This window comes from Hemitrygon akajei, chromosome 9, assembly GCF_048418815.1.
Source record: "Hemitrygon akajei chromosome 9, sHemAka1.3, whole genome shotgun sequence".
In the NCBI taxonomy this organism is placed as follows: Eukaryota; Metazoa; Chordata; class Chondrichthyes; order Myliobatiformes; family Dasyatidae; genus Hemitrygon; species Hemitrygon akajei.
Genome location: NC_133132.1, coordinates 48,187,653 through 48,203,663, shown reverse-complemented (window position 1 = coordinate 48,203,663; position 16,011 = coordinate 48,187,653). Strand labels below are relative to the sequence as shown.

The 16,011-nt window shown below is 43.2% G+C and overlaps 1 protein-coding gene across 1 annotated transcript in view; it reads right to left on the bottom strand.

Moving 5' to 3' along the window:
- The window catches only part of mfsd4b (major facilitator superfamily domain containing 4B), a 36,112-nt gene that overhangs the window by 9,513 nt on the left and 10,588 nt on the right, over window positions 1–16,011 (bottom strand). Inside the window, exon 3 of the mRNA XM_073055922.1 lies at window positions 7,721–7,837. Coding sequence (XP_072912023.1) covers window positions 7,721–7,837 — 117 coding nt within the window. The remainder of the gene's footprint in view (window positions 1–7,720; window positions 7,838–16,011) is intronic.

The window sequence follows — 16,011 nt, the reverse complement described above, 5'->3', positions numbered from 1 at the left end:
GTATCCTTAGACATTAGGCTCCCAGCTATGATCTTCTTTCAGCCACAATTCATTGATGCCCACATCATACATACCAATCTGTATCTGTGCTACAAGTTCATTTACCTTATTCTGTATACTACCCACATTCAAATATAACAACTAAAGTCCTGCATTCACCCTTTTCGATTTTGTCCATCTTCTACATTGCAACTCATCCTGTTGACTGCAATTTTGTCCTGTCATCAGCCTCTGCTTGCTAGGAGTCTCACTACACAATGCCTGTTTGTAAACCAACTACCTCACCTTCAGTACTATCAGTCCAGTTCCCGTCCCCTGCCAAATTACTTTAGACCCACCCGAACAGCTCTAGCCAACCTGCCACAAGGATATTGGAACCCCTCGGATTCAGGTGTAATCTGTCTCTTTTGTACAGGTCACATCTTCCCCAGAAGATCCCATGATCCATAAATCTGAACCCCTGCCCCCTGCACCAGTTCCTCAGCCATGCATTCACCTGCCAAGTCATTCTATTCTTACTCTCACTGGAACAGACAGCAATCCAGAGATTTCTACCCTGGAGGTCCTAGAACATAGAAATTTACAGCACATTACAAGCCCTTCGGCCCACAATGGTGTGCCAACCATGTAACCTACTCTAGAAAATGCCTAGAATTTCCCTAGTGCACAGTCCTCTATTTTTCTAAACTTCACTTACCTATCTAAGAGGCTCTTAAAAGACCCCATTGTATCTGTTTCCACCACTGCCTCCAGCAGTGCATTCCATATACCCACCACTCTGTGAAAAACTTACCCCTGACATCCCCTCGGTACCTATTTCCAAGCATCTTAAAACTACGCCCCCTCATGTTAGCCATTTCAGCCCTGGGAAAAAGCTTCTGGCTAGCCGCATGACCAATGCCCCTTATACACTTCTATCAAGGTCACCTCTCAGAAAGGCAGTGTCCGTTACTAAGAACCTGCAGCACCCAGTGTGTGCCCTTTTCTCACTGTTACTATCAGGTAGGAGGTACAGAAGCCTGAAGGCACACACTCAGCGATTCAGGAACAGCTTCTTCCCCTCTGCCATCCGATTCCTAAATGGCTCTTGAACTCAATCCCATGGTTGATAAATGCCAACACACGATACGCCTTCTTAACAGTCAACCTGCGCAGCAGTTTTGAGTGTCCTATCAACACAGACCCCAAGATCCCTCTGATCCTCCACACTGCCAAGAGTCTTACCATCTCAGGTCGGGTGCAGGTTATTCTCGAGAGGGCAAGAATCTAGATGTTGTGGTCCATGTAGGAACCAATGACATGGATAGGATGAGTGAGGGGGTCCTGCGTAGGGAGTTCAGGGAGTTAGGTGCGAAACTGAAGAGCAGGACCTCCAGGGTAACAATCTCAGGATTGCTACCTGTGCCACGTGTGAGTGAGGCAAGGAACAGAAAGATTATAAAGATTAATACGTGGCTGAGAGGATGGTGCAGGAGGGAGGGCTTCAGGTTTGTAGATAATTGGGCTTTGTTCCAGGGAAGGTGGGATCTGTTCCGAAGGGACGGTTTACACCTGAACTGGAGCGGTACTAACATTCTTGCAGGGAAGTTTGCTAGTGCTTCTTGAGGGGGTTTAAACTAAATTTGCAGGGGGCGGGGATCCAGAATGTGAGAGAGGATAGCGAGAGGAAGAATAAATGGCAGGTGGGGACTACACGGTTCCGGAATATTAAGTGTGTAGTAGAGAAAGGTGAGGCGGAAGAAGTGATAAGGAGGACACATTTACAGAGGGATGGTCTGACGGAACATGGAGTAAAATGTGTTGAAAGAATAAGTAAAATTAGGAAGGACAACAAAATTCTAGGGGCGTATAGCCCGATGGGAGTTCGGGGAGCTGGGTTAAGCACAATAGGCAGCGATTCAAACAGAGAGAGGAGAAATGGGCTAAAAATTCTATATCTGAATGCACGAAGTGTCAGAAATAAGGCGGATGAGCTTGAAGCCCAGGTGCGAATGGGTAACTATGATGTTGTTGGGATAACGGAGACGTGGCTGCAGGGAGATCAGACCTGGGAAATGAACGTACAAGGGTATACGTGCTATCGTAGAGACAGAAATGTGGGCAGAGGGGGTGGGGTGGCCCTGTTGGTGATGAATGAGATTCAGTCCTTTTCAAGGGGGGACATAGGGTCAGGAGAAGTAGAGTCTGTGTGGATAGAACTGAGGAACAGTAAGGGCAAAAGGACCCAAATGGGTGTTGTCTACAGGCCACCAAACAGTAGCATGGATATTGGGTGCAAGTTGAATAGGGAGTTAACATTGGCATGTGGCAAAGGTAATGTCGCAGTAGTTATGGGGGATTTCAACATGCAGGTGAACTGGGAGAATCAGGTTGGTGCTGGACCATAGGATAGGGAGTTTGTAGAGTGCCTACGGGATGCATTCTTGGAACAGCTTGTACGAGAGCCGACCAGGGACAAGACTATTCTGGATTTAGTGTTATGTAATGAACAGGATTTGATAAGCGATCTTGCAGTAAAGGAGCCATTAGGAGGTAGTGATCATAATATGATAAGTTTTTATCTGCAATTTGAGAAGGATAAGGGCAGCTCGGAGGTGTCAGTGTTGCAGCTGAACAGGGGAAACTATGGAGCCATGAGGGAGGAGCTGGCCAAAGTTGACTGGACGGATAGCCTAGCAGAAAAGACAGTGGAACAGCAATGGCAGGTATTCTTGGGAATAATGCACAAGGTGCAAAATCAGTTCATCCCCCAGAGAAGGAAGGATTCAAAGGGGTGAAAGGGGCCACAATGGTTGACAAAGGAAGTCAGAGATTGCACAGCATTAAAAAAAAGGAAGTACGACAGAGCTAAGGTAAGTGGGAGGACAGATGATTGGGAAGTTTTTAAGGAACAACAGAACTTAACTAAAAAGACAATACGGGGAGAAAAAATGAGGTACGAACGCAAGCTAGCCAGGAATATAAAGGAAGATAGCAAAAGCTTTTTTAGGTATGTGAAGAGAAAGAAGATAGTTAAGAACAATGTTGGGCCCTTGAAGAATGAATTGGGTGAAATTGTTATGGGAAACAGAGAAATGGCAGAAGAATTTAATGAGTACTTTAGATCTGTTTTCACTAAGGAAGACACAAGCAATCTCCCAGATGTATGGATGGGCCAAGGACATAGGGTAACAGAGGAAATGAAACAGATTGACATTAGGAAGGAAATGGTGATGAGAAGACTGATGGGACTGAAGGCTGACAAATCCCCAGGTCCAGATGGTCTGCATCCTAGGGTACTAAAGGAGGTGGCCCTGGAAATTGCGGATGCATTGGTAATCATTTTCCAATGTTCCTTAGATTCAGGATCAGTTCCTGAGGATTGGAGAATGACTAATGTTATCCCACTTTTTAAGAAAGGAGGGAGGGAGAAAACAGAGAACTATCGACCTGTCAGCCTGACATCAGTGGTGGGGAAGATGCTAGAGTCCATTATTAAGGATGAAATAGTGGCATATCTAGATAGCAGTGATAGGATTGGGCCGAGCCAGCATGGATTTACCAAGGGTAAATCATGCTTGACTAATCTGTTGGAGTTTTTCGAGGATGTAACCAGGAAGTTAGACGGGGGAGATCCAGTGGATGTAGTGTACCTCGATTTTCAGAAGGCATTTGATAAGGTCCCACATAGGAGATTAGTGGGTAAAATCAAAGCTCAGGGCATCGGGGGGAAGACATTGACATGGATAGAAAACTGGTTGGCAGATAGAAAGCAAAGGGTAGCGGTGAATGGGTGTTTCTCGGAATGGCAGGTGGTGACTAGTGGGGTGCCACAGGGCTCGGTATTGGGACCACAGCTGTTTACCATTTACGTTAACGATTTGGATGAAGGCATAGAAAATAACATCAGCAAATTTGCTGATGATACTAAGCTGGGTGGCAGTGTGACATGTGATGAGGATGTTAGGAGAATTCAGGGTGACTTGGATAGGCTGGGTGAGTGGGCAGATACTTGGCAGATGGCGTTTAATGTGAATAAGTGTGAGGTTATCCACTTTGGGAGTAAGAACAGGAAGGCAGATTATTATCTGAACAGTGTAGAGTTCGGTAAGGGAGAAATACAAAGAGATCTAGGAATCCTTGTTCATCAGTCACTGAAGGTGAATGAGCAAGTGCAGCAGGCAGTGAAGAAGGCTAATGGAATGTTGGCCTTTATTACAAAGGGAATTGAGTACAAGAGCAAAGAAATTCTCTTGCATTTGTACAGAGCCCTGGTGAGACCACACCTGGAGTATTGTGTACAGTTTTGGTCTCCAGGGTTAAGGAAGGACATCCTGGCTGTAGAGGAAGTGCAGCGTAGATTCACGAGGTTAATTCCTGGGATGTCTGGACTGTCTTACGCAGAGAGGTTAGAGAAACTGGGCTTGTACACGCTGGAATTAAGGAGATTGAGAGGGGATCTGATTGAAACATATAAGATTATTAAGGGATTGGACAAGATAGAGGCAGGAAATATGTTCCAGATGCTGGGAGAGTCCAGTACCAGAGGGCATGGTTTGAGAATAAGGGGTAGGTCATTTAGGACAGAGTTAAGGAAAAACTTCTTCTCCCAGAGAGTTGTGGGGGTCTGGAATGCACTGCCTCGGAAGGTAGTGGAGGCCAATTCTCTGGATGCTTTCAAGAAGGAGCTAGATAGGTATCTTATGGATAGGGGAATCAAGGGATATGGGGACAAGGCAGGAACCGAGTATTGATAGTAGTTGATCAGCCATGATCTCAAAATGGCGGTGCAGGCTCGAAGGGCCGAATGGTCTACTTCTGCACCTATTGTCTATTATATTATATTTTGTCTTCAAACTGGACCTACTAAAATGATCCAATTCACACTTATCTGGGTTGAAGTCCATCTGGCACTTCTTAGCCTAGTTTTGCATCCTATCAATGCCCCACTGTAACCTCTGACAACCCTCCAGACTATCCACAACACCCCCAACCTTTGTCATCTACAAACTTACAAACCCACCCTTCTACTTCTTCATCCAGATCATTTATAAAAATCACAAAGAGGAAGGGCCCCACAACAGATCCCTACAGAACACCACTGGTCACCAACCTCCATGCAGAATACAAACCATGTACAACCACCCTTTGCTTTCTGTGGGCAAGCCAATTCTAGTCCCCTTGGAACCCATGCCTCCTTACCTTGCATGAGCCTTGCATGGGGAACCTTATCATATGCCTTACTGCAATCCATATACACTACATCCACTGCTGTACCTTCATCAATGTGCTTTGTTACATCCTCAAAGAATTCAATCAGGCTCATAAGGCAGAACCTGCCCTTGACAAAGCCATGCTGACTACCCTAATCAGATTATGTCTCTCCATAAAAATGTCCTGTTTCTCAGCTTTCTACCTTGTTCCCTAAAATCTCTCCAGGACCGCCTCAAATTGTCTACCTATGTCATTGATACCAATATGCACCAAGACTTCTGGCAGCTCACCCTTGCCGTTGAGAATGCCATGGACCCAATCAGAGACATCCCTGATCCTGACACCAGGAAGGCAACATACCATCCGGATGTCCCTATTGCACCCACAGAACCTTGTGTCTGTTCCTCTGACCAAGGAATCTCCTATCAACACTGCAGTCCTCTTCACCACTCTGCTCTTCTGAGCCACAGCACCAGACTCAGTGCCAGAGACTCGGTCACCATGGCTTCCCCTCCCCCCCTCCCCCCCCCCATAGGTGGTCGCCCTCAATAGTATCTAGTAGCATCTTATTATTGAAGGAACGGACACAGGTGTACTCTGCTTTGGCTGTGCATTACCCCTTCTTCTGACAGTCACACAGTTACCTGTCTCCTGCAGCCTATGGGGTGATTACCTCCCTACAGCTCCTTTCTATCACCTCCTCATTCTCCCATACAAGTCAAAGGTCATAGTTCCAGTTCCTAATATGTTCACTCAAGAACTGCAACGGTGCACCTGGTACAAATGTGTTTATCTGGGGGACTGGAGCTCTCCCAGACTTCCCACATCCCACGCAGAGTACAGAATCCTGTCCCTGGAGCCATTCTCACTAATCCACTATGCCGCAACAGATGAAGAATAAACAAATAGGACAGAGAGAGTAAATTACAAGACAACCTACCTCACCCAAGCCTGATCTCGCCTAATCCTGATGAGGCAAAGCCACGCTAAACACTGGCACCGTCCAAATGAATGGCAACTCCACTTGCACCTGTGCTATTTTTACTGGCTTTTTCTGATGAATCCCTCTTGCTGATTGATCACTCCACTCAAAAAAACTGTCACAAAATTCTGCCTTCAAAATCTCAATCGCTGCTGATTAAAAGGTAGCTCTTTTCACGTACCCCTGGTGTGGCTTAGAATAAAATACTTCTTTTAAGGCTTCTCTCTTAATATCAAGATAGATCCCATGAGGCCCTGGGACATCCATCTTAACGTTCATCAAAAAAAACACCATCCTATCGTCCTTTCTTCCTTGCACAAATGAGTCAAGTCTTCCAAGTGAGTTACTAATCCAGAAGATACACAAAAAGTTGCTCTAAATATATTAATGAAGCTGGTCAGTGTGGTGGCATCAGCAATGGATCTCAAGGTGAATGGTCCCTGGTTCGACCACAGATAAATGCTAAAGGAACAGCAAGGTGGCTGCCCAATGTGCAGAGACGGCAAATATATTCATGAAGATGCTGCAATACTAATCTCAAGTTCAGAATTAACACAAAACTTTGGAGGCTCTCTATCCACAAGGAGATAATTAACATACAACAGTACAGCACAGGATCAATCCAAACAACATTCTGGTGCCAATCTCACTAGCTTGAGTACTTCCCCTTGGAGAACGCTCATTTAGTACACTGAACACTTACTCTGGCTCCAAGCATAAATCCCCCGCTTTGTCTTTGAGTAGTTCTACTCTCTCCCTAGCTACCCTCTTGTTTTTGATGGATGTATAGGAAGCTTTGGGATTGCCCTTTAATTCTATTCACCAAGGACACTGACCCCTTTTAGCCCACCTGATTCCTTGTTTAAGCTCTTTAATGTTTCCTTTATATTCCTCAAGGGGCTTGTCTCACTTCAGCTTGTACAGCCTTATACATCCTATTTTGTTTGACTATATTTACAACATCTCTTACCATTAAAGATTCCAAAACATTGCCATCAAATTACAATACAATGGAGATATGGGGAACTGTGCCAAGTTCATCATTTAATATAGTGAACAAGAATGTGTGCAGATAACATATGCGGCAATAAGCAAGGTTTAATGATAGTGAAAGGCATATGTGCATCAACACCACAGGTTCCCCATGCTGACAGGCTATTAGAAGTAAACAGGTTTTTAAGAAGTTTTGCTGTAACTATCCTATACAACTGAAAAGCACAGTAACATTGTGGAGGTGCTTACTGAGTAACAACAATGCCAAATACTTTTAATATAATTGAACCCAAACCCATCTCCATGTACCAAATTTTAGCTTCATGATCATGGGACGAGTGAAAAGTTCAGGTTTGTGGGTTGGTTATAAGTGGTGGTAATATATGAAGGAAAAACAGGAAACAACAATTTTCAGGATATACAAACTAGAATGCAATTTCTAATTATTGTGCCTAGCTTGGATTGGGTTCAGCAAGAACAAAACTAAAGAATCGATAGTTCATATTGTAAAAAATATGATCCTGAATGTACAGATTGGAAATATTTACAGACCTGTGTCCAGCATGCCCATTGTAATTCCAATGAGGGACATCAGTACCATCAACAGCGGTATCTTTGTTGACCATGGAATAACATACAGTCCCATCGCAGTCATCAGCATGGAAATTCCTGCAGTATTCACACAAGCAATAAGACCGTGTTACACAGATTTGGATACTTTTGAAACTGTACACTTGAGGTGGCACATATTAAATGGTTACCTTCTTCCCTGATGAGAAAATGATCACTTTAAATTTGCCTGTATCTGATCCACAGACATGGATAAAGAAGTCACCATCAATTGCTGTTGGTGATACTTTATCGAGGAGAGAAAAACGTGACCCCATTCAAATGATCACAAATGAGATGCACAAAATATTAAAGAGTACAATTTCACAGAATCAAAGGAGATGCAAGGTGATTGTAGAAGCAAGAGTCAGTGTCGTTATTTGGATCATCGAGGGTAAAAGTTGCAGAGTGTTTAATTAGGTAGGGGAAATGGAGATAAAAGGGGCTGGGTTGGTAAATGGCAGCAAAGAGAGACACACTGGATAGACAGGTAATCAACATTTGTCACTGATCTTCAAAGGCATAATACAAGCTTATGACTGAAACACTGACTTTATTAGCGTATAAGCTTCATACAAGCCTCCACTGCTTATAGGAGGCATGTTTAGATTGACATGTCATGAATAACATAACTAAAACAATACACAAGTATACCATCTTTTCAATAATAGGAAAGGCTGATTAGTAACTGCCCCTTCTATCATCCATAGCCTCCTAAATCTTAATGCAAGATGATCAAATCACGGCAGCCTGCAAACTACTGATTTTCCTTTTAAATGGATTTTTCATCCAAGGTGGTGGTCATCCTGCAGCCACAGTATCCAGGATGGTCATCCAGAAAAACTGAGCTGTAATAGCTGTCAGGATTGTAGGTGATTGCCTAGGATGGTCGCTATAATAATCTAAAATACTGCAGTCTGGAGGGCAAAACCAAAGGTCAAAGTCCAGAGCTTGGTCAGTCTGGAGGTAGGGATCCAAAGGTTGAAATGACTGGGTCAGCTTCTTCAGAGGCCGGAGGCCCAATTTCTGGCCAGGGGCTCGAGTCCAGGGCCAAAGGCATGGGTCTCAGAGGCAGCCTGTCCTGCGGTTGGAGGCCTGTCTCTGTGTGTGAGTGGGAAGGGGCCTTGGTTTGCGGCGGCTGTTTTGTTGCTACTCTGCTGGACACTGTAGGCATGCTATGGTAGGCTTGTAATGTGTGGCAACACTTGCAGGGTACTCCCAGCTCCACCGTGGCTGTGTGAAATAACACATTTCACCGTATGTTTAATGCACATGTGATAAAGATGAAGGTGACTCTAAAGACAAGAGGAATTGCAGATGGTAAAAATGCAGTGGTCTTGAGCAATCCCGCAGTCAGAGTAAAATGAGCGGTTCTCCAACTCTGTGTCAGAGCCACAAGGTGCACTGCCTGTGTGGTGCTAGGACAAAAGGGCAATAAACTCTGTAAGGGTAGAGGAAAGAGGACAAGCCACAAGTCAGCATTCCTTGTAGTTTCAAGTTTCAGGAGCAAGAAAGAAAGCTATAAAGTAGGACTCCTGACTGGAAGTCTACAGACCATTTGGCATCAGAGTAGAATCAGGCCCTTAGGCCCATCCAGTCTTCGCCATTTGATCATGGCTGACCTATTTCCCTCTCAATCCCATTCCCCTGCATTCTCTCCATAACCTTCCATGCCCTGACTTACCAAAAATCTGTCAACCTCCTCTTTAAATACACTCAGTGAACTGGCCTCCACAACTGCATGTAGCATTGAATTCCACAGATTCAACACACTCTGGCTAAAGAAATTCCTCATTTCCATTCTATATGGACATCTCTCTATTCTGAGGCTGTGTCCTCAGCTCCTGGACTCCTCCAGCACAGGAAATATCCTCTCCACTTCCACTCTATCTAGGCTTTTCAACATCAGATAGGTTTCATTGAGATCCCCCTCATTCTTCTAAACTCCAGACCGAGAGCCAAACACTCCTCATATGTTAACTCTTTCACTCCCAGAATCATTCTCGTGAAACTTCTCTGACCCTCTCCAATGACAACATATCCATTCTTAGATAAGGGGCCCAAAATTCTACCTTCAGGCCTTTTATTTTCCCAAGAACCTTCTCCCTAGTAATGGCAACTTCATACACTTCTGCCCCCCAACACTCCCAAAGTTCATAGCATACTGTGTCTTCCATAGTGAGGGCTGATGCAAAATACTTACTCAGTTTACCAACCATTTCCTTGGCCCACATTACTACCACTCCAGCATCATATTCCAATAGTCCAATGTCTATTCTCATCCTTCTTTTACACTTTGTGTATCTGAAGAAACTTCTGGTATCCTCTTTAATAAACTTTCATATTCCATTATTTCCTTCTTTATGACTTTTTTAGTTGCCTTCTGTTTTTTTAAAGCTTTCAAATCCTCTAACTTCCCAAAAATCTTTGCTTTATTTTATGCCCTGTCTTTGGGTTTAATGTTGGTTTTGACTTCTCGTCAGCCACCGTTGTGTCATCCTGCCTTTAGAATATGTTTTCCTCTTGGGGATGTATAAATCCTGCGCTTTCTGAATTGTTCCTAAAAACTCCAGCCATTGCAGCTCTATTGTCATTCTTGACAGTGTTCTTTTCCAATCAATTTTGGACAGCTCCTCTGATGTCCCTGTAATTCCTTTACCTTAAACACTCTAATCAATTCTAGTTCATCGCACAACACCCAATCCAGAATAGCTGATCCCCTAGTGGGCTCAACCTGATTTTCCCCAATCTACATACATATCGAAATCCCCCCATGACCATCCCCCATTGCCGTTTGCTATGTATTTACTATCATCCATTGTCATGTGTAGACCACATCTTTACTACTGTTTGATGTGGTGGAGTGGGGAAATAATCTGTACACAAATCCAATCAGGATCTTTATACCCTTGCAGGTCCTTAACTCTAACCACAACGATTCAACACCTTCCGACTCTATGTCATCTCTTTCTAATGATCTGATTTCATTTTTTAAGCAACACAGCCACACCGCCCCGCTTTGCCCATCTTTTCAATACTATGTGTATCCCTGGACGTTAAGCTGCCAGCTATAATATCAACACATTCTTTCTTAGATAAGGGGCCCAAAATTGCTCTCAATACTCCAAGTGAGGCATGTGACATAAGGGGAGGGGCAGCCTGATTGGGGATTAGGAAAGGGAGCTACAGATAAAGCCAGAAGACAGAGCCAAATGCTGTCTTGATCTTCAACACAGAAGAGAATACCACCAAAAAAGGAAAAGGGGAGATGGCAGAGATAAGGAATATTGGGGAGAAACAACAATAAATGGACTGGTACTAAGAAGGCTGGGCATACTTAAGTCACTCGGTCCAAACAGGATACACCAAGTGAAACTGGGGTAAAATTTGTCAAAGGGCTTTCCATTATCTTCCAATTCTTCATAGATACAAGTGAGGAACAAGAGAACTAGAAAGTGCAAAAAGGAACAACCTTATTGAAAAATGTATACCAGGACTTGCCCTGTAACCACTGTTTACTCTCTGTGATGGAGAAACAATCAGGGAAAACATTAAGAGCCACTTGTTAATATAAATTGTTAAGATAAATTTGTTAGTAAGGGTCAGCAAACCTAATCTGACCAAATACTTTGATGAAGTAACTAGGAATGTCAAATTCTCAGAATCGATTTCAGAAGTCACATATAAAAGATGGGTTTGCAAATTAAAGTGTCTAGAATAAGATACAATTAGTATTATTATTCCATGGATAGCAACTGGTTTCAGGATAGTTAACACTAGTAAAATGAAATTTTTAAAATGCTGGAAATACACATCAGGTTAGGGAGATCTGTGGAGAGGTACAGGGTTGATCTTTTAGATCAATAAACCTCAACCATTACTGAAGAAGTACAGGCTTTAAAAAAAAGGTGATGTCTGTGATATTGTGAAGATCACAGTAGTCTTGATGAAACAATCCTTTCAATGCCATCGAGTTCATAGATAAGAGATGAAAACAAAAATATGTGAAAATGAAATTCAGAACCAATCAAGGACTCTGAAACAGAAGATACTGGATTCATTAGAAGTTAGGTGTATGATTGGCTGGCAGACAATGGCCTTATATGGTCATGATTGAGAGGAAGTCAAGACGCATCTGAGAGCTGACATTTGGCCTCTGTAAGGCAGGCGTCAGTTTATTTATTTGATACAGTGCGGAGTATCCCCTTCAGGCGAGTGCTTCAAGCCACACTGCCCCTGCAACTCCACAACCCCGATTAACTCTAAACAAATCACAAAACATCTTACAATGACAAATTAACCTACCCACTACATCTTTGGACTGTGGGTAGGAACCAGACACCCGGGGAAAACCCACACATTCCACGTGGAGAACGTACAGAGACTCCTTAGAGAACAACAGCAGAATTCAACTCTGAATTCCAGAATGCCCCAAGCTAGAATGATGTTGCAAGAACCGCTATGCTACCGGTTCATGGATAGATAGTTGGTTGCCCTGCATGTCTGATGATGATGTTTGACTGTGAAGTTCATCAATTGTGCATTCTGAGGTGGCTCTACAGTCTGATTCGAGAAATGTATGAGCGTTGACAGCAAGGACAGGTTAACCATCTGGCCACTGTTGGAGCAAATGATGTGGCCATTTTTCTCCTATCTCAAGCAGCGACCAGATCTACAAGGCAACTATTCTCGAAGTTGCTGGAGGCTTGTCCTACCAGGGCACCCCATCCAGTCCAGTCATGGATAGGTAAGGAGAAGGAAAGAGGCCAGAGGCGGCCCATGTATTTTGGAATTCTGAGGGTAGGAGAAAAGGTCCTGGGATGATCAATATGTTCAAAGGTCAATATGAAATGATGACTTCTTGACAAAAAAAACAGATGTGGGGACATGTGGAATCAGAACTCCCCCACAATTGACAGTGCTCTTAACCATATCTTGTTGAATTCCCCACAATTAGACTCAATTCAAGTTCAACTGATCACCCTTCATAACTACCATCTCCAGCCAAAATCTACCACAAGGTACAGCTTCACCTTCTTTCATCATTCTAAAGGGAATGTTCCCAAATTCCCTGGCCAACTCCTTTATTTCCACTAAGCCCTCCTCTTCTCTCCCTCACGGCCCCAGGAGATGCAACATTCATCTTTTTACATCTTCTTGGGACTCAAGTGGTCTTTCCAGGTGTAGCAATAATTCACTGCACTTCTAAGTCTTTTTTTGAAAACACAGGGAGTGATGGGTATGTGGAACTCACTGCCAGGGGTGCTGGTCGAGGCAGATATATTAGGGACATTTAAGAAACTTAGACAGGCACATGGATGATGGAAAAATAGAGAGCTATGTGGGAGGGACAGGTTAAATTGATCTTCGTAAGTTAAAAGCGCAGCACAACATTGTGGGCCAAGGGATCTGTACTGTGCTCTAATGTTCTATATTCTTGCAATCTAATCTATCTTATAATATATCTTATATTATGATATTCATAATATGGTCTCCTTCACACTGGAGAAATTAAATGCTGACTGAGTAACCACTAAACTGAACACTGACTTTCAAACTTTAAAGGTGACCTTGAATTTCTAGTCACCTGTCACTTATTTTCCATCCCACTCTGACCTCTGATTTGCAAAAAAAAATGCCAATACTAGCTTCAGGGATAGGAGCTCACTGTCACATTATGGGAAGTATGTAGAGGCTTTGAAAATGATGCAGTTCACTAGGTGTGGCCTGGATTAGAGTATTAGCTAACAAAGAGTGAAACTTGGGCTGTTTTTCCTGTTGTATCAGAAGCAGAGGAGTAACTTGATTGAAGTATGTAAAATTATAACAAAGGTGAATAAGTGTCTTTTTCCTGGGGTAGAAATGTCACATATTAGAGGACGTAGATTTAAGGTGAGTGGGAGAAAGTTTAAAGCAGATTTGCCAGGCATGTTTCTCTTTATACAGGGTGGTAGGTGCCTGGAACTGCCAGGGTAGAGTGGAATCACATACAATAGCAACGTTGAAAAGGCATTTATACAGGCACATGAACATGCAGGAGAAGGAGGGATTATAGACCACGTGCAGGCAGATGAGATTAATTTAAATGGACATTGTGACCAGCACAGACTTTGTGGGCCTGTTCCTGTGATGTATTCTATGTTTTTTTATTTTTCACAGTTCCAGCATGTTCTTCAGTTTTGTTTAAAAACATCTCTAACTATCCTCATTCATCTATTAGCTAGATAATACAAGCACGGTCATCCAGACTACTTAGGTCTCCAATGTCACAGACATTCTCTTTGTTCTTTCCACCCCTGATTTCACCTTCAAATTTCAGCTACAGTTTAAACTCAATCCTTCAGTTTTCTAGTTCTGATGAAAAGCCATCAACCAGTAATATTTACTTTCCTCATCTCTTCACAGATGCTGCTTGACCTGCTGAGTATTTTTAGCATTTTCTCTTTATTTTGATAGATGGTCATGGTTCAGGGATACATTTGACTTGATGGGTAAAGGATACTGAGTGCAATACCTGTACAAATACACAGTCAGGGCATTTAAAGGGGAATGGGACAATCAGGAGAGACAGACCATAGTATGTCATTATGGGATTGACTATTATACGAAGCACTCAAAAAATCAACTGACCATCTGTGTCATTACCATATTTTCCTTCTTTCCTTGGTATCTGATTTGATCAAATACCGAAAAACCAACACCGGCACACCTCACGGATGCATGCTTGGCTCACTGTTCTACTCTCTCTACACCCATGACTGTGTGGCTAGGCACAGCTCAAACACCATCTATAAATTTGTCAAATACACAACTAACGTTGGCAGAATTTCAGATGGTGATCAGGAGGCTTACAGGAACAGGATAGATCAGCTGGTTGAGTGGTGTTGCGGCAATAACCCTGCACTTTACATGAGTAAGTACAGGGAACTGATTGTGGACTTCAGGAAGGGGATGCTGAGGGAACACACACCATTGCCCAGAAGTTGAAAGAGTGAACAATTTCTTCTTGGATGTCAACATCTGAGGATCTATCCTGGGTCCATCATATTGATGCAATTGCAAAGAAGGTATGACAGCTACTATATTTCATTAGCAGTTTGAAAAGAATTGGTATGTCAGCGAAGACACTAGCAAATGTCTACAGGTGTACCATGGAGAGCATTATAACTGGTATGGAAGGATTGGAAAAAGCAGCAGAAAGTTGTAAACTCTGCCAGCTCCATCATAGGTGTTGGCCTCCCTAGCATCAAGGACACATTCAAAAGACAATGCCTCAAAAAGGTGGCATCCATCATTAAGGATCTCTATCAGCCAGTACATGCCTTCTTCTCAATGCTACCATCAAGGTAGTGGTACAGGAGCCTGAAGACACACACTCTGCATTTAAAGAATAGTTTCTTTGCTTCCACCTGTAGATTTCTCAGTGGACAATGAACCTATGTATGATACTACACTATCTTCTTCCTCTTCTTACACTACTTTTTTAATAAATACATACAGTATTTGTTATTGTTCATCCTGCCCCAAGTACTAGTGCCAATTCTACCATCTATTCAAAATTCTGCATTAACCTGATACTCCAACTTCTTAATAAGGTTGTTTATCTACTAGTAAGCCAAGCACTGAGTTCAAGGAAACAATTTAAGAAGGCAGTTCAAGGTGAAGCATTGGGATTTTTTTTTAAACTCACATGTCAGCATTAACAATAAAAGGGAGGCAATTTTGGACGGAGCAGCCATTTGGAGAAATGTTTCTCAGAATTTTGCTCAAAGAACCAGGCTTAAGGTCAAAGTGCAGAGGCTTCAACAAAGACAGCTATGTGGTAACAAGTCAAGGCAGGTCTTTCCCTTTCTTCTAAACTCTATAGCAACTTGAAGGATAGAAATGGCAGTCAGTAAAGTGGAGTGGTTCTCATGTGAACTGATAGAAATCAGGAAGAAGTGTCTTTGACAACTACTTCTGCAGGAAGTGTGCCCAGCCACGGGTCCTCTCAGACCGCCTGGCGTGTTTGGAGCAGTAGCTAGACTCACTGAGGAGAGGACAGGAGGCAGAGTGCTGTAGATAAGAGGTTCAGGGTGGTGGTCACTGCACACTCAGCCAGACAAGAGGGACAGGCAGACTGTGCAAGAACACCATGCTTATTCCCTCTCTAATAAATATGCAGCTTTGGATATTGTTGGGGGTATGATGATCCCTCTCAGAGGAAAGGAGCTGCAGCCAAATTAGTGGCATAA